We start from the raw sequence: 22,830 nt of genomic DNA, 5'->3' as shown, positions 1-22,830 counted from the left end.
TTTTTCTTTTTTTAACATTTTTGTTTTAATTCTATATTTTCAAAAATCTAAAAAAATCCTCCATAATCTCTGTTTAAACAGCTCCAACAGTAAAAAAGACAGTTCTTTTACTACAATGTGGGAAACTGCAAAAATGGGACGTGGGGCATCAGTTAACTGCTCTTCCTACTCCTACTGTTCAAACTTCTCACTGTAATTCGACTCAAAACCATGAGTTTGAAACAGATAGTATCATCTCAACCATGGCGTCCCGAATGGTACTGTTCTTGGCTCTGCTACCATTCTTTATACACTTTCTCAAACCTCAACAAGCGAAATCAGGTATGAGGCACTTTCATCAAACACCTTGTGTGGATGTCAAGATTTGTCTTTTAGTGTAGTTTCTCATGGTATTTTGTTTATAATGCGTCTGTTTTCGGTAGATGATGCACCCATGCCTGCGTTTGCATTCAGTTGGTTGAACGACAATAACAATTTCACGGCGGGGGACACTGCAACGATCAAAGTGAGAGTTCTTGGGAATTATGAGGCTGGAATGTATGAGTTCCCTTTTAAGCCAAACATCACTGTGAATGATAAGATGGGGAATAGCAGTTTTGTCACTGGGGTTTCTCTCCATTTCGAAGATGGCTGGACGATTTGCTTTGTTCCTATTATGGTTGGCTTGTTCAATGTCCTCATCACCGATGAGCATTTCCAAGTCTTTGATTCGTCATTGCACTACTTAGTGAACCCAGGTTCTGATTCTCATTCCCCCTTATTACAATGCCAGAGTTCTTGATTTCGACTAATTTGGTGCTTTTTATAGGTCCAATGTATCCATCAGGTGGAATTGTGTCGTGGGGAGATGGATTCGACGAGTTTATGGCTGGAACAAAGTCTGAAGTATGGATTCTTCCTAAAGATGCATATGGAAACAATGTGTCTTCATCCTCTGAAGGATCAATGCTATATAACTTCACTGTGTTTGCTTCAAAATCAAGAGGGATTCCTGCAGATTTGCTTAATATAACCCACAAAGGCTGGAATCAGTATGGCTATCTCATTGTCGAATTCATTCCTGCCACAGCTGGAATCCTTCTACTTCATGTACAGATTGAAAACCAAACCCTGCGTGGATCTCCTCTACCATGCACAGTGAATCCAGGTGAATCATGATTGAGTTATTGATTCGACATTATGAAATTATCAATTGTTCACATTCTTTTTAATTAACAGGAAAGATGGATGTCTACAGCTGTACAGTTGAATGGAATGTCGAAACAAATTATTTCCAATTGTTTTCGGTGATGGAAGGCTTCATACACAGGCATGATCAGTTTGGGAATTTAGTTTCAGCATTACATGAATTTGATATTGAAGTTATGGAGAAAGGGACTAATCTGTCTATGCCAGTGGCTGATCTATCCTTGAAAGAAATGCAACCTGGTGTCCAGTCATTCTCCTTCAGCTTAGACGAGCCTGGAAGCTTCGTGCTGCTGATATCAGATCAAGAAAAGAACACCCTCATATCCGGCATGCCCTATGATTTCACTGTATACATAGGTGCTAAGAAAATTCCTTCACTTCTAACCAGTGATTGCTGAGATTTCAACATGATTGTAATGGCTGATTCTAACAGGTTACTGTGATGGAACAAACAGCATAGTCAATGGAACAGGTCTAAACAATTCTGTCGCAGGCGAAACTGTGAACTTCTCTGTGTTCCTGAAGGATGCTTATATGTATCCTTCGCCAGTTGAGTTGGAAAGGCTTCAAGTACGAATTGTTGGAGAGTCCGATTCCTTGATTGTGCCTCCAATCATACGTATAAAAGATTCGATGCGTTGTAAACATTTGATAGCCAGTTCAATGTGAAGTTTTTTTGTTATGGTTTGTGTAGTAATGGAAGCAAAAATCTTTCAACAGATAGTCGATCTTTCTCCGGAAGACCAAACCATGGCGTGGCGCGTAACATTGTAAGCATCAAACTCTGTTTATGAAATCACATGATCCATAGTTTGGACAAGATGATCATAGTTTAGATTTTGTTTGCACAAGGCTAGCGAGTTCGACATCATCTGTAAACCTGAGAAGAGTGGTGCATACAAAATCAGAGTTTTTTGTGGGAACATTCCATTGAACGGCGGCCATCCATTTCAGAAGGAAGTAATTCCAGGAGCTGTGAATGTGACCATGTCCGGTGTTGTGAAGTTCGACCAGAAAGTTCCACAGCTAACAAAAACAAAAGTAGTCGTCAAGCTAGTGGATTCTAATCATAATCCTATACTGCAAGAACAATCCAAGCTGCAATTACAGTTTCCTGCAACCAACCGATCTCATGTTTCCACTGAGGCATTTTCTGATAACAATGACGGGACTTACACTGCAGCGTACATAGGCAAAGAGATCGGTGCGTATGAAATATGCGCCGTTCACGATGGAGAGCCGTTCATGCCATGTCCCATTGGCGTGCGCGTGCACGATGGTAAGCCCACATCATCTCTTATCTTATTAGCGTATGCTCTAACAAAACTTATCGAATGCTTCCCAGTGGATTATTTTCCTGAAGTGCGAAACGATACAGTCTCAGTGTGGGAAGATGAGTCAATTGCTTTCACGGTTCTAGAAAATGATTGTTTTCCCGGTGTCAATGCAAAGATTGTTGATTATTCAAAAGTAAGAGCTGCATTTAGTTGAGAAATTACGAAAATTTTGTGTGTAAGAGGTTGTGTAAAAGACTGTTAATTTCCGTTGCAGCCAGGCCATGGTTCCATTCTACAATATGGCGACCTCTTTCAGTACACACCATTTAAAGGGTTCTATGGGAATGATTCTTTTTTATACACAATAGCTGATGTGAACGAAAACCGCGCCACTGGCGCTGTCAATCTGTTAGTCCTCTGCAGGCCGCCACAGTTTGTTTCAGTTCCAAGTAACTTGGAAGCCACAGAAGATCTACTTAGTCCGAAATTCGGGTTAGATGCACTTGATTTTTTATTTTATTTTTACTGGAAGATGAAACCAGGAAGAACACACATTTTTTACTTACAAAGCCATTTTTCTTTTTTTCTTATACAGAGGCTTCTCTGGATTCAAAATCAGCTACTCTGATATGAATGAAAACATCAGCATTACCCTCGGTGTAAAATCCGGGAAGGTGCTGCTATCTCCTACACAGATGCAATTTTGGCAGCCTAAATGGAATCAACTGTTAGTGTACAAGGATGTCGACATGACTGGTGAACTAAAGCTTGTCGGCTGTCTTGACATGATCAATTTTGCTCTTCAGGCCATTCAGTACTTAGGGTACTTCCACTTGACATTAGTTCTTTGAATTTGTTGATATACAGGATCAACATTGTCTGCTTGTCTTTGAAACAGAAATGAAAATTTCTATGGCTCCGATACACTCAGGATTTCTGCCATAAACCGGAATGGAAGGAACGACGTACACATTCCTATATTCGTCAACCCCATCAACGATCCTCCTGTGATTAACATCCCTCCATTCATTGTCCTAGACAACTTGAGTGATGGAATGCTTATCTTTCATAGTAAGGTGGACTTCATTGCAGATCCTGATCTTCGAAATTTCCCTGGTAGTAGTCCAGACTGCTGAAATCTTCTGTGTCTGTAAATCCAAAACCAAAACCAAAACTAATCTGATTTTGATCATGTGATGTTGTTTTGTTCAGGCAACAGGTCTAGCTTTCGGATTATGTTCTCTGCTGAAGTTAGCATTGGGCTCCTATCGACAATGCTTCCTGCAGAGCTCGAAAGATCAACTGAAGTGAAGCTGAGGAGTGGTTATCAATGGCAGCCTCTGAATACATTTGTTACCATCTCAAAACATTTCACGGTGAAAGCAAAAGGCATCAGATTCTACGGCACGATTGACAATTGCAACGGTGTCATGGAGCAACTATCTTATCATGTGAGCCTTTGTTGGTAAACATTTCTTTCTTTCCCTATATATGAAAATCGAATCTTTTCACCTAAAATTCTTGCAGGAAGGTGCGTACGGCGCTGTCTTGACGGTGATTGTAAATGATCTGGGAAACCATGGATGCTACCCAAATTGTGAGGATAAAATGTCTGTTTCGCTGTTTGCAGAGTCAACAATGAATATCTTACAGTATGCTCCGATTAATTCATTGGCAGCTCATAGTAAGATGCGGCAAATGATTCACCTCATTTTAATGTCAAGCATTGATTTTGTTTCCGGCTCATCATGACTTAATGATTGTGAATGCAGCTTTAGGATCAGTAATCATAATCGAATCGATCATGGTGTTTATACTTGGCCTTCTACTTCTGTTTTTCATTTGCAAATGTTTATTTGCTCTTGTCCATGAAAAGAAGAAGAAGAAGAAAGCTAAGGATGTCGAATTGTCCAAGATCAAACAATATGTAAGTCACCTTCGACCTTCAGTCTGTTACAAAATCTTTTGATGTTAGAATTTCAACATCATATCCAGAGAATGTATGATTAATGGCTCAATGTAGGTGACTGAGGATTCCCCTGGAGAAAGGAAGCCATTGACGACTGGTTATTGCCCGTTACCGTTATTACATAGAGGACATCAAGTAAGCTCCAAAAGGTAATCACTCTCAGGGTTCCAAAATACGAATCATTACACAATACACGCTCCGTTGATCGAATCTTACAGTTTAATGAATTTCAGATCAATCCACAGCTCAACAAACGCAGAAACTGCTGCGTTGCCATCAATGCAAAAGAAGGGATGAAAATCAAGCAGTCGATATATTATCTCTTACACACAAAGCACATATGTGTATATATAGCTTTAGAACAACATGGAATGGAATTGATCAATGATCATAATGCTAGACAGGTAGAAGAGGATGAAGATGCACACTTGAAGAAGGAATGGATGTGAGCATTTACTTCATCGGGCTTTTCTTCGTGGAGGAAATGACCGATGCCTTCCATCACAACCACATCCTTCAACAATGGGACGTCCTTCTTGAACCCGCCCTTGTGTATGTACTCTTTCGCCCCTGGCGCATTGTAGGTTAGATCCAAATCACCCACGATGAACTTCACCGGGACTTTGATCTGATCCCCTGTCCAAGCTGCTGTCAATTCCCAGTTTCTGTAATCATACATATGAACTTCAGTTGAATTTCTTGAATCTTGATGGCTTGATTTCATGTAATAGATGAACAAACTTACAGATCGAGTGCTCGATAGTAATTCAAAGCTCCAGTGAATCCAGCAGCATCAAATTTTTCGGCGTAGTAATCAACATCTTGTTCTTGCAACCATGGAGGCAAAGAAACTGGAGTGTCGGGGAATGGCTGCTTCTTGGGGAGGTACAGTGGCCCTGGATTTCTGTAGGTTAAGAAATGCTTCAGGACGTTCTTGGTCCCGAATTGAGCAAATTCCTTTTCGATTTCTCCAGACTCCTGTGCAAGTTCAGTTTCCAAATTCAGGAACCAGGCAGGCATTAATTAATTCATAAATGGATCGAAACCTGGAACCTGGAATCTGCAAATGTAGTAATCGTCTCCGTAGACAGCTCTGAGAGTTTCGAGCGGCTTCCTGTCAGGGTTTCTCCGGCTGAAAGTGACGCTCATGTTGACGGCGGCTTTCACCTTGTCCGGCCGGTACAGGCACAGAGCCCACGCCATGATTGCCCCCCAATCATGGCTGACAACAAAGACCTTCTCGTTGGGGGCCATGGCGTTAATTATGGCAACCAAGTCGCCCACCACGTGCACTGTGGTGGATTTCGCCGGATCGGCTCCGGTGGTGCCGGCGTAGCCGCGGAGGTCCGGCGCGATGGCGCGGTAGCCATGGCTGGAGAAGAAGATCATCTGGTGGCGCCAGGCGTACCAGCACTCGGGGAAGCCATGGAGGAAGAGGATCGTCGGGCCTTGGCCCGCTTCTGCCACGTGGATGCTAAGCCCGTTTAAGCTCAGCTGCTTGTGCTCGATTCGGTCCATTTGATGATTTCCTGTAAGAAAACTAGAACAATGGAGACGACGAGACTGCAGAAGTTAAACAAAGCAGTTGCTTCAAGGATGGAAAAAGAATATTTAGCATAAATCGACACTGACAGCCTCCCGAATTGGAATAAACAACGTGGAAAATAAGATTCGAGATGTGTTCTTGCTTTTTGAAGGAAAAACAGAGGAAAGGAGAGACCGGGACGACAGGAAAAAGGCACCACCGCCATTAAAATTCTTGAATTATTGACAGAGACAAACCAGGTGGGCTAAAGATGGTGACTTTAATCAACACTTTATCCTTTATCATCATCAAGTGTAACAGAGCAGAGAAAGCATCTGGGCCCAAACAGTCAAATCAAATTTATCATTTCAGATTAAGAAGCAAATACAACAGTAAACAAACAATCTGTGGGTAACATTTTCAAAATTGTAGGTTCAATTCTTGGATCTAGCAAACGGCTAGTATTGACTTTTCCACTATACTGTACCATACCAAAATTACTTCTCCAAGACAATGTGAGCTTAAAATTCCAGGAATGCATAGGGCAAATCTGATCAAAGAATTCAATTGATCAAGTGACTATATAAATGGGAGCAGAAACCCTAATATAATCGCGCTCCATATTCAGCTCCTTGAGGCTGATGTATGGAAAATTCCGGCCAGAGCCCGGCCTGATTGAGGCAGCCGTCCTGCTATCGATAGAGTAAACCTGGCCGGGGATTGAACCTGCGCGGCGGGGCTGGGGCTGAGCCGCCTGCTGCTTAGGAAGCTTGAGGCAGAGAAGAGCGTTTCGAAGACAGCGTTTTTTGCTCATTTTGATTTTCTGAAAAAGGTGTTCCTTCTGTCGCTTGAAGGTCTTCTTCAGATCCATCGGTCTCGATGCTCTGTGCTTGATTCCGTCGGCCATAACCTTGTTCAAATACATATCATGCAATCAAATAAGAAGCAATGAATTGAGTGAGATTAATGAATGAAGAGAAAGTACCTGAACACGAGGTCCGAATCCGTGGGAGAGTAGGAGTTTCGTATCCGCCATTGGTGAGTTGATTTCGTTTGGATTTCGAGGAGTCGCTATTTATATGTGCAGGGAGGGGAAGGAAGGGGACGACCGTTGGCTATTACTGGCAGGGAAGATCCTCACCGTTCGTGCTATCAACGGTGCAGATTGGTTCTTGAGTTGGGCTTAATGATACTTTACAAAGAAATGGGCTATTGGGCCAGCCCAACATGATCCAGCAGACGCAACATACCGAAAAAAAATAAAAGGACCCGGTTCTCTGCACCCAATCCAGAGAAACCGTCCGATGGTTGTAGGTGCCGCAGCACCGGGACCTTCCATCCATGAATTGATTATGCCAGAAAACAGGATTTGGCCTCGTGGGGAAAGGGTAGAAGGCTTCCGGCTCGACTGTTCAGAATTAAATGCTTCAGTTAGTAAGTAATAATTAATAATTAAAGGTAGGAATACATAATGAAATTAAAACATTGGACTGTCAGAGAATTTCGGCAATAATGACATCAGTCCATATCCAGTCAGAGGCCCGTAAGACATTTTTCCATTTTTACCCTCACAAAATCTTATCGTTTTTTCCTCATCAACTCTTGTCTTCTACCCTTTTTTAGTCATTTCACCTTATCCGGTCAACACTCCACACAACTGTTTACTAATCCTTTTGAAGTCCCAGGATCTGAACACCGGATGAATAACATATCTGTGGGCCCCTAATGTTAATGGTCTGTATTGACCTGGTGTTGTGATCCTGGAGTTTTATGATTATTACTATGAATGAGACCAGATTATATAACGACAGTCCTAATCCAATTCTTGACTATATTTTCAGAAAATTTTTCGATTCCGCAGTAAACAACGGTTTCTTGTTCAATTGTCTGTGTTTTTTCTTTCTTTTTTTTTTTTTTTTCCCAAATCAAAATTCCTAATCGTTTGCTTTTAAGTTTTCTATTTGTTTCTTCAATCCTTGAAGGTTCGGCCATGGCGGAAAGCGGCGGCGGCAGTCATCGGAAAGTGTGGTTTGTCGGCGGCGATCCCCAGGACGGATATGTTTTGAGCGGAAAATCGATCTTCATCTCCGTCGTCTTCCTCCTCGCCGTGGTGGGTTTGATGCTGGGATTCCATCTGATCGCGAAATGGTACATCGCCCGCCTTCGCCGGCGGCAATACGAGCGGCGGCGGGATATGCTGGTCAGCCGGTCGCAAATTCTGATGTACATCGACAGCCTCTCCGCCGTGGACCGGGGGCTGGAGCCGCAGGTTCTCAATTCTCTGCCGCTCTATATCTACACGCCGAAGCCGGAGCAGTCGCCGGAGCAGTCGCCGGCTGCGGCGGAGTGCGCCGTCTGCCTGTCGGAATTTGAATTTCAGGACGTGGTGCGTCTGTTGCCGAAATGTAACCACTGTTATCACCTCGAGTGTATCGACACGTGGTTCCGGTCGCACTCCACGTGCCCAATTTGCCGGTCGGCGGTGGAGCTGGTGGCGGGGACAGTAATCCGGCCGATCTGGAAGTTCAATTACGCGCCGGAGGACGGAAATGGAGATTCCGATGGGGGCGCGGCGGCGCAACCCGGGGGGCGGCGGATGGAGATGGAATTGGTGGAGGTGAGGGTGGAGATGCCGCCGTTGAGAGTTACGGTGGAGAACGAGATCAGTCAGAATGCTGTGGCGAATCAGTTGTCGTTGACGAGAATCAGAATGCCGCCGGTTGTCGTCGGAAATATGCCGGAGATGGAGACCGGCAATCGTTTTCCGGCCGGGCGTCATCGCCGCCGGTCTGAGAAAAAAACACAGTAAGAAAGTTAAGAATCGCTAATTAATAAAAGGATTGGAATTGCTAAAAGCGTTAGTTTATAAATCGCGTTTTTTACATGTAGTACTAAGAGAGAGTGGCGGTGAAATCGGATAGCCAGCATTTTGCGATTATTGAAATTAAAAGATTTCCTAATCTAATTTTTGCTATAAATGCAAATTGTATTATAACTCCTTCTATATATATTTATAAATTCATAGAATTATTCAATTATATATATATATATATATATAATTCTTCTACTTTTACAAATTTATATATATGATTTTTTTAAGTTGACATTAGAAAAATAGTAAGAATATGATTTATGTAATATATGGGTGTATTTTGTGTTTAAATAATAGTTAAATGTAATATTTAGGTAGATTATATGTGTATTTTTTAGAAAATTTTGAATATTGAATGATAATAATAGTAAAGGATTTATGTTTTTGAAATAAGCATAACCAAATCTATAAAGATTTTAAAGATTTGTATCTTTTATTTTTTCGAGAGGCTATTTATCCAATACACATCTTTTCTAAAAAAGACAATCTTATACCTAAAACAACTTATAATGATTTTTTAGGTAATGTTTCTTCTTTGAAAAAAAAATTAATTTAGGTTTGATATTAAAATAATATATGACTAGATCTTTCTGAGAAGAAAATTGTATTTTTTATAAAAACTTAAAATTCAAATAGTAGAAATTAATATTTTGAATAAAAAAAAAAAAAAACCCTGGAGGGTGTGTTTGTGGGTTTGGGTTTTTAAATTTGAATTTTTTAATAATAAAAGGTTGAATTTGAATAATTTTTTGATTTGATATAAATAGAAGTTATATATGATATTTTGAATGTAAAGTGAATTTGTAGTATAATATATATATAAGTTATTGTTTAATCTGATATTTTTGAAAAGAAAAAAAGAATATGAATAATAAAAATACGCTGATAAATCAAAATCCACAAAAGAATATAATCTTAATTATTATTATTAATTTAATTTTATTTTTTTAAAAGCAGCTTATAACAATGGCCTTTTTTAGATTAAAAAAAAAAATGCTTTCATATTAGCCTTTTTTAGTATTTACTTATTAGGTGATTTTTTAGGCAATATTTACAATTTTCTATAAAATTATACTTTATTCTTCTGAGATATTTATGTCAATTTTGTTATTGTCAGTTAAATTTTGTATAATTTATATATAATATTAAATAACTTTATCTAATTACAATTTAATTTATCACTGGTACCATAATAAATAATAATCAATTCGTTACTTACTATTTTACTCTTTTTTCCCCAAATTAGATGTTAACACAAGAATAGTCAATTTATTTCTTTTAGTTTTATCTTTATATTATTATTATCCGTGCTATACACGGGTAATTATAGAATTTATGATATTAATTTAATTTTTATATTTTAAATAATAAATTTGTATGAAAATAGTCAAAAATTGATTTATATAAAAGATAAACTACAAATAAAAAATACGGTAATTAAATCAAATAAAAAATATTAAGTAAGTAAATCAAAATTTCATAAATATACTATTACAATTTAAACTCAAACATAATATAGATACAAAAATAATTAGTAGAAAATGAGGTAACACAATAGATAATTTTAAAAAATATATATATACAATAATAGTAAAGTATTATAAAATAAATATATAATAAGAATAAAAAGAATTTATTAGTAGAAAATTAAAATTAATTTAATAAAATTATTATACATAATAAAATAAATAAATAAATAAAAAGACAAAAAATACTATAACCTGAATTTTTTTTATTTTTTTTCTTTCTACTTCTCTCTTTTATTTTTTTCTTCTCATTCTTTTTTTCTCTTCTTTTTTAAGATTTTTCGCATCCTATGGATAAAAAAATTAATTAGTAAAAATTTTCATATAATTTAAAATTTATAAGTTAAAGAAAACAAATTTATTATAAAATTAAGGAATAATAAAAAATTATATGCATAAATAATATATAAAAGAGATAATAATATTTTTTTTTATGTGAAAAATCATTCACTTTTTTTGAAAGATAACAAATTTATGTATAAATAAAATACGAAAAAAATAATCATATGAAAACCCTTAAAAAAGGTAAAAGAAATAAGAAAATAAAAAATTAGGTGTTGTCCAAACCCTAATTTTATATATATTTTGTTATTTATTATCTCGAAAAATTTGAATTTTGTTAGATTAGTTGTTATCATAACAAATTTTTGCTAATTATCCAAATTTATTATTTTTTTAAAAAAAATCAAAATTATGAGATTGCTATATATTAATATAAGAGTTGAATGGGTTACTTTATTTATTTATTTATTTTTATATAAACCCATCAACAATTTAGATGAAACTGAATTTTATTATATTTTCAACTACAGTAAATATATAATCTTGAAAGAATTACAACTATACCATATATATATATATATATTGTATTTAGATTATCCATTCATTCTTATTTAAATAAATTAAATGTAAAGAGAATAGTAAACAGCCATCATAAAGTGAAATTCACTTTTATTATTGAATAAATATGAATAATATCATTGATAATATATATACATATATAGTTTACAATATGAAAAGAAATGGTCGATCATATATATATATAGTATTAATTATTTAATTAATTAGGGCTCAGCAGCGACGACGCGCTCATCATTCCGGCATCGTAGGGGACTCCGGCGGCCTTCACCCATTCATCCCCCTGGTAGACCTTGGCGGCGGTGAAGCTCTCCGCGATCTCTGGAGTCATCTTCTGGATTCCCTTCCAGGTTACTCTTTTCGACATGTCAGCTCCGGGTCCTTTGTTCTGGTACTCACCGTAGTACAGAGTGTCCAGGGCGAAGCTCCCCATCCATGGCGACCAGCCGTCGGGGGAGATGAAGCCGCCGATGTAGCTCTGCATAATGATGGTCCTGGAGAACTCCTTCCATGGGCGGCCGAGGTAGGCATTCACTGGAGGAGTGACGGCCAGGAAGGCGGGATCGGCGACGATGGCGCAGCCCTGGAGGACGGTGACGCCGATGCTGCGCCTGTCCTTCCGGCCTTGGGCGGTCACCATACACGCCTGGTTCTCCATCGGCTTGCGGACGACGAGCTTGCACTTTTGGAAGATGGCGGCGGCGTCGCCGAAGATGAAGTCGATGGTGCCGGAGATTAAGCAGTCGCGGTAGTACTGGCGGTAGCTGTGGGTGTAGAGAGTGTCCTGGTAGCCGTCCATGTGGACGTTGTAGAACACCGCCTTGTCGCCGGAGACGCGGACGGCCACCGCCTGGTGCTTTTCCGCCCCGGCGGTGTTCTCGATTCCGATGTCCTTTGCCATGAAGCCGTCGGCGTTCACGGCTGCGATCGGAAGGGAATTAGGTTAAAATTAGGTCAAATTAATTTGGGGGAATTTCGAAACCCTAATTTTGAAACTGAATTGATGATTAATTGAGCTCACCGAGGACGGCGGTGTGGTAGGTGGAGGTGCCGTCGGCGTAGTTCTTGTTGCCTAAGATTCTGGTGACGAGAGGTCCATCGCCGATCAATTTGACGTTGTTGACGTTCTTAGGAACGATGACAGTCTCCTTGTAAACGCCAGCTTTGACATGAACCACAATCGATTCGTTGCTCTTCTTGGCCAAGGAATTGATAGCTTCGGTGATGGTTTTGAAATCGCCGCTGCCGTCCTGGGCGACGACAATATCCTTTTTGACGGCGGCCGGAGAAGCTTCCATGAGTTTTCTGGCGGTGGCGTCCACCCAATGCGGCGGCTGATCAGAAAGCAGCCTGCGGTGGCTGCTGGAGAAGAAGCTGTCGAGTCCCAAGGAGGAGAACATGGAAGAGAAGCTGTCCACCATAGCCAAGCCGTTGCTGAGCAGCTCGCCGGAGGTTTGCAGCAAGATCTTCATCTTGTCGCCGGTCTCGCCGGTGGTGTTGAGGAAGGCGTCGAGGCAGGCGTCCTGGTGGGCGATGGCGCCGCTCAGCCATGTCTTGACATCCTCGACGTACTCCTGCATTTTGCTCATCTCGAATTCGTCGACTCTGTCGAAGGATCGCCGGAGATCGTCGACGGAATCGTGGAGCACTTCTTTGCAGACTTCCAGGGCGCCTTTGGTCCGGTCGTCGGCAGCGGCGGCGTTAAGAAGGGAGGAGCTTTTAATGGCGCTCTCGATGTCCTTAACGGTGGCCTCGAACGCTGCCTTGACGAGCTCCTTCGGATCGTCGGAGGTGGCGTTTGCCAGGCTGGCTTCGCAGGTTTCCTTGTAATCAGTCGGGGCGCAAATGGAGTGCGCCGCCTTGGTGGAGGAGCTGAGGTTCTCATCGCCGCCGGTGCTTTTCTTGCTCACGCCGACGGCCACCGCTACCACCATGGCCACCACGAGGATGGAAGCCAGGCCGGCTATGGCCATCTTCTTTTTGTCGGCCATTTCTTTTTTAAATATATATATATATATATATTATCTGTAATGTATTATTACTGTATGTATTATTCCGGCGACAGAGCCTATGGGGAAATTATTAGTGGCGCCGCTGTTCCCCGCCGACTCTGAGGTTGTTGATTGATGGGAGAAGACGATGGTGGCTTTATATAGCGTTTGGGGGTGACAATGTTGGTGGAGAGCCTGGATTTTCTGCCCCGGCAGTTGCGGGGGCTTCCATGATTGCAGGGCTGTCATGAATTGTAGGAAGAAGAAGAAGAAGAAGATGGCCATAGAAAATTTCCTGGTTTTACCTGTTCAAGTATCTATCTTCAGCTTTAATTTGTTAATTAGAATAACTTATAATATTTACCAGGAACATTGTTCTTTTAATCAATAAACATATACTTTCATAATTAAACACGTGCTTTCTAATTATTATTTTCATTTGATTTGATTTGATCAAAAGCTAATAATTATTAATTGATTTTGAGTTTGTAAAAATAGATTTTTTTTTCAAAATTGAATTAACAAAACCAAAATATTTGTTTATATAGTAATATATATTTTATATTTTTAAGAGTTCCATTATTTCAATTAACCGAAATTAAAAATTTGAAAATCATAACCAAATCTAACAACAACTTTATAAATTCGATTTTGAATCGAACAAAATTAAGCCCGGAGCAATTCAAATAAAAAAAAAAAAGAAACTATTTTTTTCAATTTGGACCAACAATTCTCATCCCTAATAATCATTAGGCTTTCTTTAAAGTATTTTTTTTTTAATATTTTATCTTATGAAATATCAAATAAACTTTTTTTTTACTATTTTTAATTTTTTTTGAAATTCCAAAACTTAAAAAATTTATATGAAAACGGCTTATGTGAATTTGTTGAACTTTAATTTGTACAAGTAATAATTTTGTTATTTGTCCCTTGAAATGAACCAAAATTGAAATTAGACATTCCTTAGTCATTTTCACACATCATTACGGGCAAATGAATATTTAGTTATGAGCGTATTGTCTAAGGCTTTACGCAAGGAACCGAATCCAGATATATATAATGCATAAACGATCAAGAATGATTAATAAAAGTTGAGGTGTTCATAAATGATATGTAATCTACTTGGCGAATATTCACTGTTATAATATTGTAACAGAATATTTCTCGTGTTACTCGTGAGTGTAGTGGTAATTAATAATTCATCTCTTCTTGATAATAGCAGCAAACTAGAATTAAATTAAATTAAATTAAATTAAATATATAAACACATCAATCTTTTTTGACAGCTTATTCAAGTCAAGTATTAAGATATACAGTTTCTGCAAACCCTAATTCAGTACAATAGTCGAAACGTCAAGAAATAAGCTTGCTCACACAATCTTGATTATACATACATAAATTTATAAAAAATCAAAACCATACAAACCATTAGTTTCATCTTTACCATAATCATATAATTTGCAATTATTACAACAGTAAAAATTAAATTAAAACTTTCCAAAAATAACCAATCTTTCAAAAACCCTAATTAATTATAATGCCCTTTTCCTAATTATAAGAAAAGACCTCTCCTAATCATAAACATCTAATCGGTAAGGAATATTAACAACTTGTCATGAATTCCTTGGCCACACAAGAATATATATTTTTAATTTTTGTATCCAATATTAAAGAAAATAAAATAAAATAAAAAATAAAAAATCTCTTTGTGATATATTTTCATCTATATAAAGGGCAGGCATTCATTTAGCTGATGCACTTCCAACCAAAACACAAATATATCTAAATCCAAATCTAACACTTACAATTTTCTTCCAATCCGAACACTAAAAAATGGCAACTCAGGAGGAGCTTCTTCTTGCAGCAGGCCTGGATGGATTCGACATAGTGGAGAAGTACTTAGCCACAAAGGGAAGGCATGCGCCGGCCCCGGCAGCTGCTCAGAGGAAGCAGCATGTTCAGAAAAGCCATGGCTGCCATTACCAGTACCAGCCTCAGCAGAACCCTCTTTATCAGGTAAAACTAGATCATCCTTGCTACCAAGTGGCCAGGTTTGGCGATGGAGGATCTATCAATCGTGGATTGCTCTAAGAGGAAAGCTGCAGCTGTGTCGTCTCCAATTACGCCTGCCTGCCTGTCTAGTTTTTGTGAATACTTAGATTAAAACTTGCCTCGGCCGAAAGTAGTTCTGTACATGTAATGTATGAGTTAAGCATGCTTACTTTGTACGTATAGTGTAATCGACAAAGCCTTTACTGGCCTGTAGGCTGTAGACTGTCGGTGAAGTCTGTAACACTTGTGTAGTTTGAAATCAATAAAAAGTGCACTTGGCTTCACCTACATGATGAATCTTGTTTCCAGAATTCTCACCATGATCATAAAAATGTCCAAACTCATTACCTTATTGCTGGATTTAATTTGAACACTCTTTCAAGAATATGACCAAATTACACTTTATGGTGATCTGGAGGAAATGTTATCTGTACGTTATATCTGCTATCAGAATATACTCGTCTCCGACTAAAAAGGCCGCCTCCATTAATAGCAGAGCTGACCATTGGTTCGATGCGCAGTTCACATAGTATTGATGGAATATGAACTATCTTTTACAGTCTTGTAATAATCTATGAAGGGATTATACCTCTTCTTGCAGTTTTGGAGAGACAGCCTGAATTTTCTGATTGCTTTCAGTAGCAAATTGTTATGATAAATGAAAGACAAGATGAAATTATATGGAAATTAAATAACTTTCTTGTGTTCTATTACCACTGTCATTCTTTAAGGAACAATAGGATACAATCCAAAACTAATACCAGTATAAAACATCATAAACTAATTACTTTTGATGTGAAAATCTCTCAGAATATGTTGTGTATTCGGGCAAAAAACATTCCACTATTTTATTTTGCGTATTGTTTCTAACTCTCAAGAAGAAATTGATGAGACTCAAAGGTGAAATGAGCAAAACACGGTCCAAAATTATCGAGCGATATGATGTGATTTTGCTGGACCTCCTTTGCTTGTTCTTTCTCCTTTCCTTTGTGTGAAGAAATGAAAGAAAAAAGAAAAAGAAGGAATCCTTTTGACCAGCCTTATCGATATTGGAACACTTGGACAGCTTCCGGGTAACAGTAATCAGGATATGTGCAAAGGTAATTCTCTCCAAAGGCCAAAGCCAATATTCAGATTCTTGATTTTCCACATTGATGAAGACCAATCTGAAAGGAATCCACTCACAAGTTGGAAAGCTATAGGTGTTCTCAGTTTCAGATTGTTTCTGTGTGGTTTTTTCTTAAGTAGGATTTTAATTTAGTCGAACACAAGGCTAACTTAAACAAGCCCTTATCAGAATTAGGGTTTCTATATTTATCTTAAACAAGATTTTGTGTTGTTTCTTTAAAGACAATAAGAACATTCATCAGTATTTAATACTTCTTCCATGTTGAGGTAAATAATCACCTGTTCTTCCTAATTTTAACAGACTATCGACGAAACTTTTTACCATGATCATATATGCTTAAGATGTGAAGCTTTAAATCTGGCTAATGAACCTCACAATCTTTCCTAGTTGGATATCCATTTTCTGGACAAAAGAGATCAAATTTAACCTCAAACCGAAAGAAGAAGAACAGATTCAAGACAAGTTGCAGCAACCACATGTCCAGAATATGATGTCATCATCAATGTTATGCTGTCTTAGCTACTCATAAGTTACATCACATAGCTAAATAATTTCATTACAACTTACCGCTGAAGTAGACACCTGGAAAAATATTCAATGATTGATCAACTCAGTAAAAGAAAAACAAGATTCCATTTTTTAAAACTATTTTCCTTCCCAAATGGTTAACTATTAGTTGGATAATGAAGAACCATTCATGTTGCAATGATAAAGAGGTCTATACTAAATTGAATAAAGAGCATCAATAATTGTTAATCCATCTTCTGGTACATTCTTTTCATCAAGTAATTATTAGGTAATGATCAATTGATCATCATGTGAGTATGTAGTAGAGATTTTATTCTTCTTTATCTTAATCCAAGAATGGTGCAATAAACCACTTACTTCCACTGGTCTATTCAAAGATGGCCGCCGTCTCCAACGATCATACCGAATAAAATTAACTAATTAGGAATGTGTTTACCCAACATTATTGGAATAAATTCCAACCTAATCAGCTATATTATAGTGGCAAATAATAACAAAAGTGTGTGTTCAGAATCATGTAAATATCTTGAAGTTAAGTAGAGTAACTTACAAGTGTAAAAGGAACAACAATCAGAGTGCTCATGATTATAATCACTTTTCTTGAAGGCAACCCTCTCTGGTCCCATTCCCAGAAGAATAAATCTTGCAAAAAGCGTACATAGCCTTCTAAGATTCTTTATACTAACTTATCTTCAAAATTCTTATGGAAGTACAACAAACAATACAAAAGAGTAAAAAATAAATCAAATCAAATCAATTCTGCATTTACTAGTCTTGAGTTAAAAACCAAATTAGGGGCACTGAACAAGGAGGAATTCCTTATTAGAGCTTTCGAGACTCTATATAAGGAGAGCCACATTATGTTCAAGAGCCAACACAAGAAAGAAAACACTTTCAATAGTTAAGTTCTTAATTCTCAGTCTGTATCTTACATGGCGTATCAAGAAAAGCTGAGTAAGATTGCCAAGGATGGGTTCAATATTTTGGAGGAAGATTTGCTGGGCCAAAAACAGAGGCAGGAAAGACAGCCACATGATCAGAATCATCCCCCGAAGCGGAGAGGTGCGAAGCCGCCAATTGATTGCAAGAAGGCTGGCAAACTAGGTGGAGGGGTGTTGATCATGGACTGGCGTCGACAACATCATCGAGCATAGATAAAAATGGCTAGTCTTGATGTACTTTCGAGTAAAGGAACTGTGTTAGAAAAAATCTATCATGATAAGTATATATGTATCTATGTATCTATGTGTGTGTGTGGTTTTACTTAGCAGTTTGTGTAAGAAACCTGTAAGGTAATGCATGTAGCAAGCTAATATGCGTGACTGTAATGCAAAAAGCTACCTATTTTAGTGTCTGTAATCTGTTCTTGCAACTTGCACAAGTGCTTAACAAGCCATGAATTTGGTGGACATGATCAGTTCATAAATCAATAATCCTCTTGATTTGAAGGGATGATTTCTTGATTTGGGATGTAGTTCTTGGAGTCCCAAGAATCTGGTTTTGCATTTTGGACAAACCCTTTGCTGATCCTGGATTGAATTGGCGTGTGATGGTTTTTTTGGCAACTCCCTGGACTCCATCATCGTTGATTTGGCTTCCTGTTTTTTTTTTTTTTTTTCCCCTGAGATCTAACCATTGAAACCAGCCCCTTCATTCTGCACCGTAGGATCAGAGAAGCCCAAGTAGTCGAGTCGATCTTTTGTCCTTTCTTCCAAATAGTTGTAACCGTCGATTCTAAATTGAGCTCTATAAAAGTCTAACAAATGCATTCTTCCCTCTCTCTCTCTCTCTCTCTCTATGTCTGTATCTCTCTGAATCGTCGTCAACAGAGGTGAGTACATCAAGATGTGTGGAGGCTCAATCATCTCCGACGAGCCCTTAATCAAAAGAAGGGGCAAATTAAGCGCGCAGGAGTTCTGGGAAGAGCTCGATAACATCTCCCAGATTTGGGGCTTCGATTGCTCCAATGAAGACACCAAACACGCCTCAAACCTCATCCCTCCCAACAAAGGTCACTCTTTTTTACCCACCAATTCTCTCTGCTTTTCATCTCTATTTCTCTTTCAATGCAACACACACTATACATACATACATACATATATATATATATATGGACATGTAATTCCTTGCTGAATTTGGGAGTAAAATTGAGTATTGCGTAACATACAAAGAAAATAGATTATGGTTGAAGTAGTGTGTGTATAAGTATTATTGCCTGATTAAAACTAGCCGTTACCCTTTTTACAGCATCAAGAGAGAAGATTCAAATTAATGAATTGTGGATTTCTTTGTAGTGTAGAATCTTCATTTTCTTCCTGTTGTTGTTTATAGTAAAAACATGTGTCTGTAAAAAGGGGATGAGTTTAGGGTGGCTCAACAAATAATTGCATTTATTTTCATCCAACATATGATATGTACAACAAAGTTTGGCTACATCCCATCCCTACATGTCCACAAAAAGAATTTATGTACATGATTGTCTCTGTGTGTGTCTAGAAGAAATACTTCATGATCTGATAGAAAGCCAACCTGTGAAAGTGTAGGGAAGAATTCGAAACCTGAGAAGGGCATCGGAAGGCTGAGGAAGACTATGTACAGAGGGATAAGGCAGAGGCCGTGGGGAAAGTGGGCTGCTGAAATTCGCGACCCCAAGGAAGGAGCAAGGGTGTGGCTAGGGACCTTTGATACACCTGAGGAAGCTGCTCGAGCCTATGATGGTGCTGCCAAGCGTATCCGTGGAAGCAAGGCTAAGCTCAACTTTCCAGATGATCTTCATCCCTATCCGAAGAAGCAATGTACTGCTCCCAAGTCGCCTGCTGAGTCATTAGTCCCTGTAATGCATCGTGGGTTTTCCAGCCTCCAGGAGCCATGTTACCCGACCCGGTGTGAGCTTATCAAGGATGAGCTGACTAGCTTGGAGAGTTTCTTGGGGTTGGAACTGGAACCTGAACCGGAACTGGAACTGCCTCTTGCTGGACCAGTGGTAGACCCTGTTGAGTTTTGGATGATGGATGAATATAGTGCAGGTCAGCATGATAATCTTTTCTTCTGAGAAGGACAGGAGATAATACTTACATATATGAGTGTAACAAAAATAAAGACTATAAAAGAAGAATGAGCTATTATGGTGTTGTGTAATGTTTAATGTTTGGATTAGATTTTGCTGTTGTTTATATGTACAAGAATGGTTAATCTGATTAGGATTGCTCATGATGCATTTACCCTGATGTATATACAGTCCATGTTTTGTCACTTTGTATGAGATATAAAATGATAAAAGTTTTGTAATTATGTCATAGGGGTCCTAGGAAAGATATCATTGAGTAATCAAAAGAGAATCTAGCAATTAGATTATTTTTGAAGTTCTAGAAATTGAAGGATCTAACTGCATACTTATTCAATGAATCGTTGAACTAACTTTAGTCACAGCAATCATATAATAATAAATTTTCTTTGCGAGTTGTCCTCATCCCAATTCCAACTTCTTGATAGAGAGATAGGGCAAGAATATGACATAATGATCACAGTCAGAAAATATTAAAATGACTATTTGTCCAATAATAGAGTCTTGCCAGACTATTAGCAAAACCATAAGCATTAATCATCCAATCAGGAATATTTAACATTAATAGTATAAACTATAAGATACATATTATTTAGCAGTGCATTAAAGAAGACAACATTATGATGGTTAAACACCACTGTATAATCACAATCAAAAACAAAAGGCCCACAAACAAGAGCATAGGTTCAACCTTTTCTTTTTAAGACAGTGACATGATCAAATATATAAATGCACCACAAGACAATTTGAGTACGAGCAAGGTGTGTTTGGACGTTTCTCGTCCTGCTATAGGAGAAAGAATAAAGGACTTGTTAAATAATTCAGAGGAGTTTTGGTCAGAATGTATAATGATGCACAGCAAGAAATGCAACCAAAAACATGATGAATTGATGATCTCTCATCCTCAACTTGTGTATGGTGTCATGTATTTTATTCCCCCTTAAATTTAATCATAAGATCAATAATTGCATGATTATCTTTCAAATACAACAGACCTGAAAAAATATAAATAATCAATACAAATTCAAGGAGGTGAGGTGAGAAAAGTAAAATAAGCCAATTCAAATGTAGAAAACTGTTTGATTCCCATTTCACCTACCAAGTATATCAAATGGCATCTATGTCAACCTTTCAGTCAAAAGAGCCTAACTTACAAAATATTTTCAAAGAATTTAATGTCAGCTCATAAACAATGTTAACTTAAAGCCATCACAAGATGTAATTGGAATACTAAACAAGCTTAACCAAACGAGCTAAATGTTAAGCCTAGCCACAAATATACAGCCAGTAATCAACAACCAATCTAACAATATAGAGCAAAGAAGCACCTAAACAGCTGAACACAAACATTTAAAAGGAACATCTCCAATTTATTTCACAGCTAACTGTATTTCATGGTGCAATATTTAATAACACCAACAAGTGCAATTTGTGAAAGAGAGCAAATATGCAGCGGCTCAAATAAGACAGAGAGAAAGGAAACACCGTGCCAATCAACAATTATTTATGCACTAATGATGTGTGTGGAGGAAGCTGTATCGAAGGAATTATTTTGATTAAGAATTCCCACTTGGAATTTGGTACAAATGGAGGTTAATATTCAAAAGAAATGATAGGGGGAAAAGAAAAAAGAGAAGATGCGTGAACCTTAAATCAGTGGATCAGCTAGCAATCTATGTGGGGCTTTATACAAGAAAAGGACCACATTCCTGCATATTTAATCAATTAATTATAATTTGTTCTGTCATAAAGCATAATCATTCTCAAAGCGCTATAGAAGTAAAATCTCATTTGTATTAATATCTAGATCGATAAACATCCTTAACAGTCCTAATAGCAAATGATTGATTAAAGATATGTGATGAAGTTTACCATTGTGACCTATTTCCTTCAGATGATTCAATAAATTCAATTTCAGCTTGCCATATTATGTCAATAAGAGTAGAGAGAATATGAGATCTCCAAGAACACTAAACTAACATCCCCACTTAACGCAACCTTTGATAATTTCCATTAATTGGATAAATAAACCATTACAAAGAAAACTGTTACAAATTATAAACAAATCTCTATAGCTCATTATGAATATCAAATAATAAACATCCTATGAAGTTTTTATCCCCTTTCTAGAAACGATCTGCTATTACTAGTCTACTACAACTACACTGCTGCGGCTGCTGACACTTAGGTTGTGTTTGTTTGGGGGATTGGATTTTAAATACACTATTCATCCAATTTTTCTCCCAAAAAACATCAAATCAAACACCTATTTTTCATTTTTTATATTATACTAAAAATCAATTTTACATTCAAAACATCACATCAACGCCTATTTATATCACATCATACAACTATTCAAATTCAAAATTTTTACTATTCAAATCCCGACTCAAAATTCAAACCCCAAACAAACACACCCTAGTAAAACTAAGATAAATATCAAAATACACTATGATGCAACTCGGCATCCGGGACATACATTTCAGTAAAGAGATTGCATAATTATTTACAAAGGAGTTGATTTAATTTTTACAAATAGAAGCAAGTGTAAATAAATGCTGTGGATATTCAAGAGAGAGAAAAGAACCATGAGAACTAGCGACCAGGCTTTTGGGTGCAAGTGCTCAACACATACAAATATTCCAACCTATTCTACAGTAAATCCACAGAAAAATCCAATTACTGCACGTTAACCTAAGCCCAATTTCAGCAAGCTTCGGCTAAGCATCCACTATCAACAACATACAACAATTTTATTCTCTAATCAATCAAAGACATCAAAATATCCACAAGCAGGCCTTCCACATAAGAATGTGACTAACTGATCCAGACGACACCCAGTGTGTACATC

General features: G+C 37.8%; 5 protein-coding genes across 6 annotated transcripts; 3 read left to right on the top strand and 2 right to left on the bottom strand.

Moving 5' to 3' along the window:
• Positions 1-177: 177 nt before the first annotated feature.
• On the top strand, positions 178-4,731 carry LOC127249029 (protein GAMETE EXPRESSED 2). Its single transcript, XM_051271621.1, has 16 exons — positions 178-321; positions 423-737; positions 809-1,147; positions 1,219-1,545; positions 1,622-1,828; positions 1,909-1,958; positions 2,041-2,467; positions 2,534-2,658; positions 2,740-2,957; positions 3,061-3,288; positions 3,364-3,581; positions 3,678-3,916; positions 3,993-4,149; positions 4,238-4,392; positions 4,489-4,583; positions 4,668-4,731. The coding sequence occupies exons 1-16, from the start codon at positions 243-245 to the stop codon at positions 4,729-4,731; spliced, it is 3,243 nt and encodes a 1,080-aa protein (XP_051127578.1). The 5' UTR covers positions 178-242.
• LOC127249388 (uncharacterized) lies at positions 4,573-7,044 on the bottom strand. Its single transcript, XM_051272158.1, has 4 exons — positions 6,945-7,044; positions 5,488-6,869; positions 5,180-5,412; positions 4,573-5,099 (listed from the first exon to the last, which is right to left on the bottom strand). The coding sequence occupies exons 2-4, from the start codon at positions 5,950-5,952 to the stop codon at positions 4,823-4,825; spliced, it is 975 nt and encodes a 324-aa protein (XP_051128115.1). The 5' UTR covers positions 5,953-6,869; positions 6,945-7,044; the 3' UTR covers positions 4,573-4,822.
• A 302-nt stretch (positions 7,045-7,346) lies between these two features.
• On the top strand, positions 7,347-8,952 carry LOC127249297 (RING-H2 finger protein ATL64-like). Of its 2 annotated transcripts, none has more exons than XM_051272039.1 (2): positions 7,347-7,393; positions 7,942-8,952. In XM_051272039.1, exon 2 carries the CDS (start codon positions 7,950-7,952, stop codon positions 8,766-8,768), a length of 819 nt encoding a protein of 272 aa, XP_051127996.1. In that variant the 5' UTR covers positions 7,347-7,393; positions 7,942-7,949; the 3' UTR covers positions 8,769-8,952. The 2 variants fall into 2 exon arrangements, with proteins under 2 accessions (XP_051127996.1, XP_051127995.1); XM_051272038.1 differs by lacking the exon at positions 7,347-7,393 and adding an exon at positions 7,824-7,844.
• Positions 8,953-11,364: 2,412 nt separating this feature from the next.
• On the bottom strand, positions 11,365-13,499 carry LOC127249281 (pectinesterase-like). The gene is made up of 2 exons (XM_051272013.1): positions 12,237-13,499; positions 11,365-12,136 (listed from the first exon to the last, which is right to left on the bottom strand). The coding sequence occupies exons 1-2, from the start codon at positions 13,204-13,206 to the stop codon at positions 11,418-11,420; spliced, it is 1,689 nt and encodes a 562-aa protein (XP_051127970.1). The 5' UTR covers positions 13,207-13,499; the 3' UTR covers positions 11,365-11,417.
• A 5,171-nt stretch (positions 13,500-18,670) lies between these two features.
• On the top strand, positions 18,671-20,206 carry LOC127249323 (ethylene-responsive transcription factor RAP2-3). Its single transcript, XM_051272067.1, has 2 exons — positions 18,671-18,926; positions 19,459-20,206. The coding sequence occupies exons 1-2, from the start codon at positions 18,761-18,763 to the stop codon at positions 19,965-19,967; spliced, it is 675 nt and encodes a 224-aa protein (XP_051128024.1). The 5' UTR covers positions 18,671-18,760; the 3' UTR covers positions 19,968-20,206.
• Positions 20,207-22,830: the final 2,624 nt, after the last annotated feature.

Source organism: Andrographis paniculata, unplaced genomic scaffold (assembly GCF_009805555.1).
Source record: "Andrographis paniculata isolate CXL003 unplaced genomic scaffold, ASM980555v1 Contig35END, whole genome shotgun sequence".
NCBI lineage: Eukaryota > Viridiplantae > Streptophyta > Magnoliopsida > Lamiales > Acanthaceae > Andrographis > Andrographis paniculata.
This window is presented reverse-complemented; position numbering and strand designations above follow the sequence as displayed.

Coding starts and splice junctions, on each gene's coding strand:
- LOC127249281 (XM_051272013.1), bottom strand. CDS start 13,206: ATGGCCGACAAAAAGAAGATGGCCATAGCCGGCCTGGCTTCCATCCTC. Junction 12,137..12,236: donor CTACCACACCGCCGTCCTCG/GTGAGCTCAATT, acceptor TTCCGATCGCAG/CCGTGAACGCCGACGGCTTC.
- LOC127249388 (XM_051272158.1), bottom strand. CDS start 5,952: ATGGACCGAATCGAGCACAAGCAGCTGAGCTTAAACGGGCTTAGCATC. Junction 5,413..5,487: donor ACTACATTTGCAGATTCCAG/GTTCCAGGTTTC, acceptor GAACTTGCACAG/GAGTCTGGAGAAATCGAAAA. Junction 5,100..5,179: donor TACTATCGAGCACTCGATCT/GTAAGTTTGTTC, acceptor GTATGATTACAG/AAACTGGGAATTGACAGCAG.
- LOC127249297 (XM_051272039.1), top strand. CDS start 7,950: ATGGCGGAAAGCGGCGGCGGCAGTCATCGGAAAGTGTGGTTTGTCGGC.
- LOC127249323 (XM_051272067.1), top strand. CDS start 18,761: ATGTGTGGAGGCTCAATCATCTCCGACGAGCCCTTAATCAAAAGAAGG. Junction 18,927..19,458: donor CCTCATCCCTCCCAACAAAG/GTCACTCTTTTT, acceptor GTGAAAGTGTAG/GGAAGAATTCGAAACCTGAG.
- LOC127249029 (XM_051271621.1), top strand. CDS start 243: ATGGCGTCCCGAATGGTACTGTTCTTGGCTCTGCTACCATTCTTTATA. Junction 2,659..2,739: donor AGATTGTTGATTATTCAAAA/GTAAGAGCTGCA, acceptor TTTCCGTTGCAG/CCAGGCCATGGTTCCATTCT. Junction 3,917..3,992: donor TGGAGCAACTATCTTATCAT/GTGAGCCTTTGT, acceptor AAATTCTTGCAG/GAAGGTGCGTACGGCGCTGT.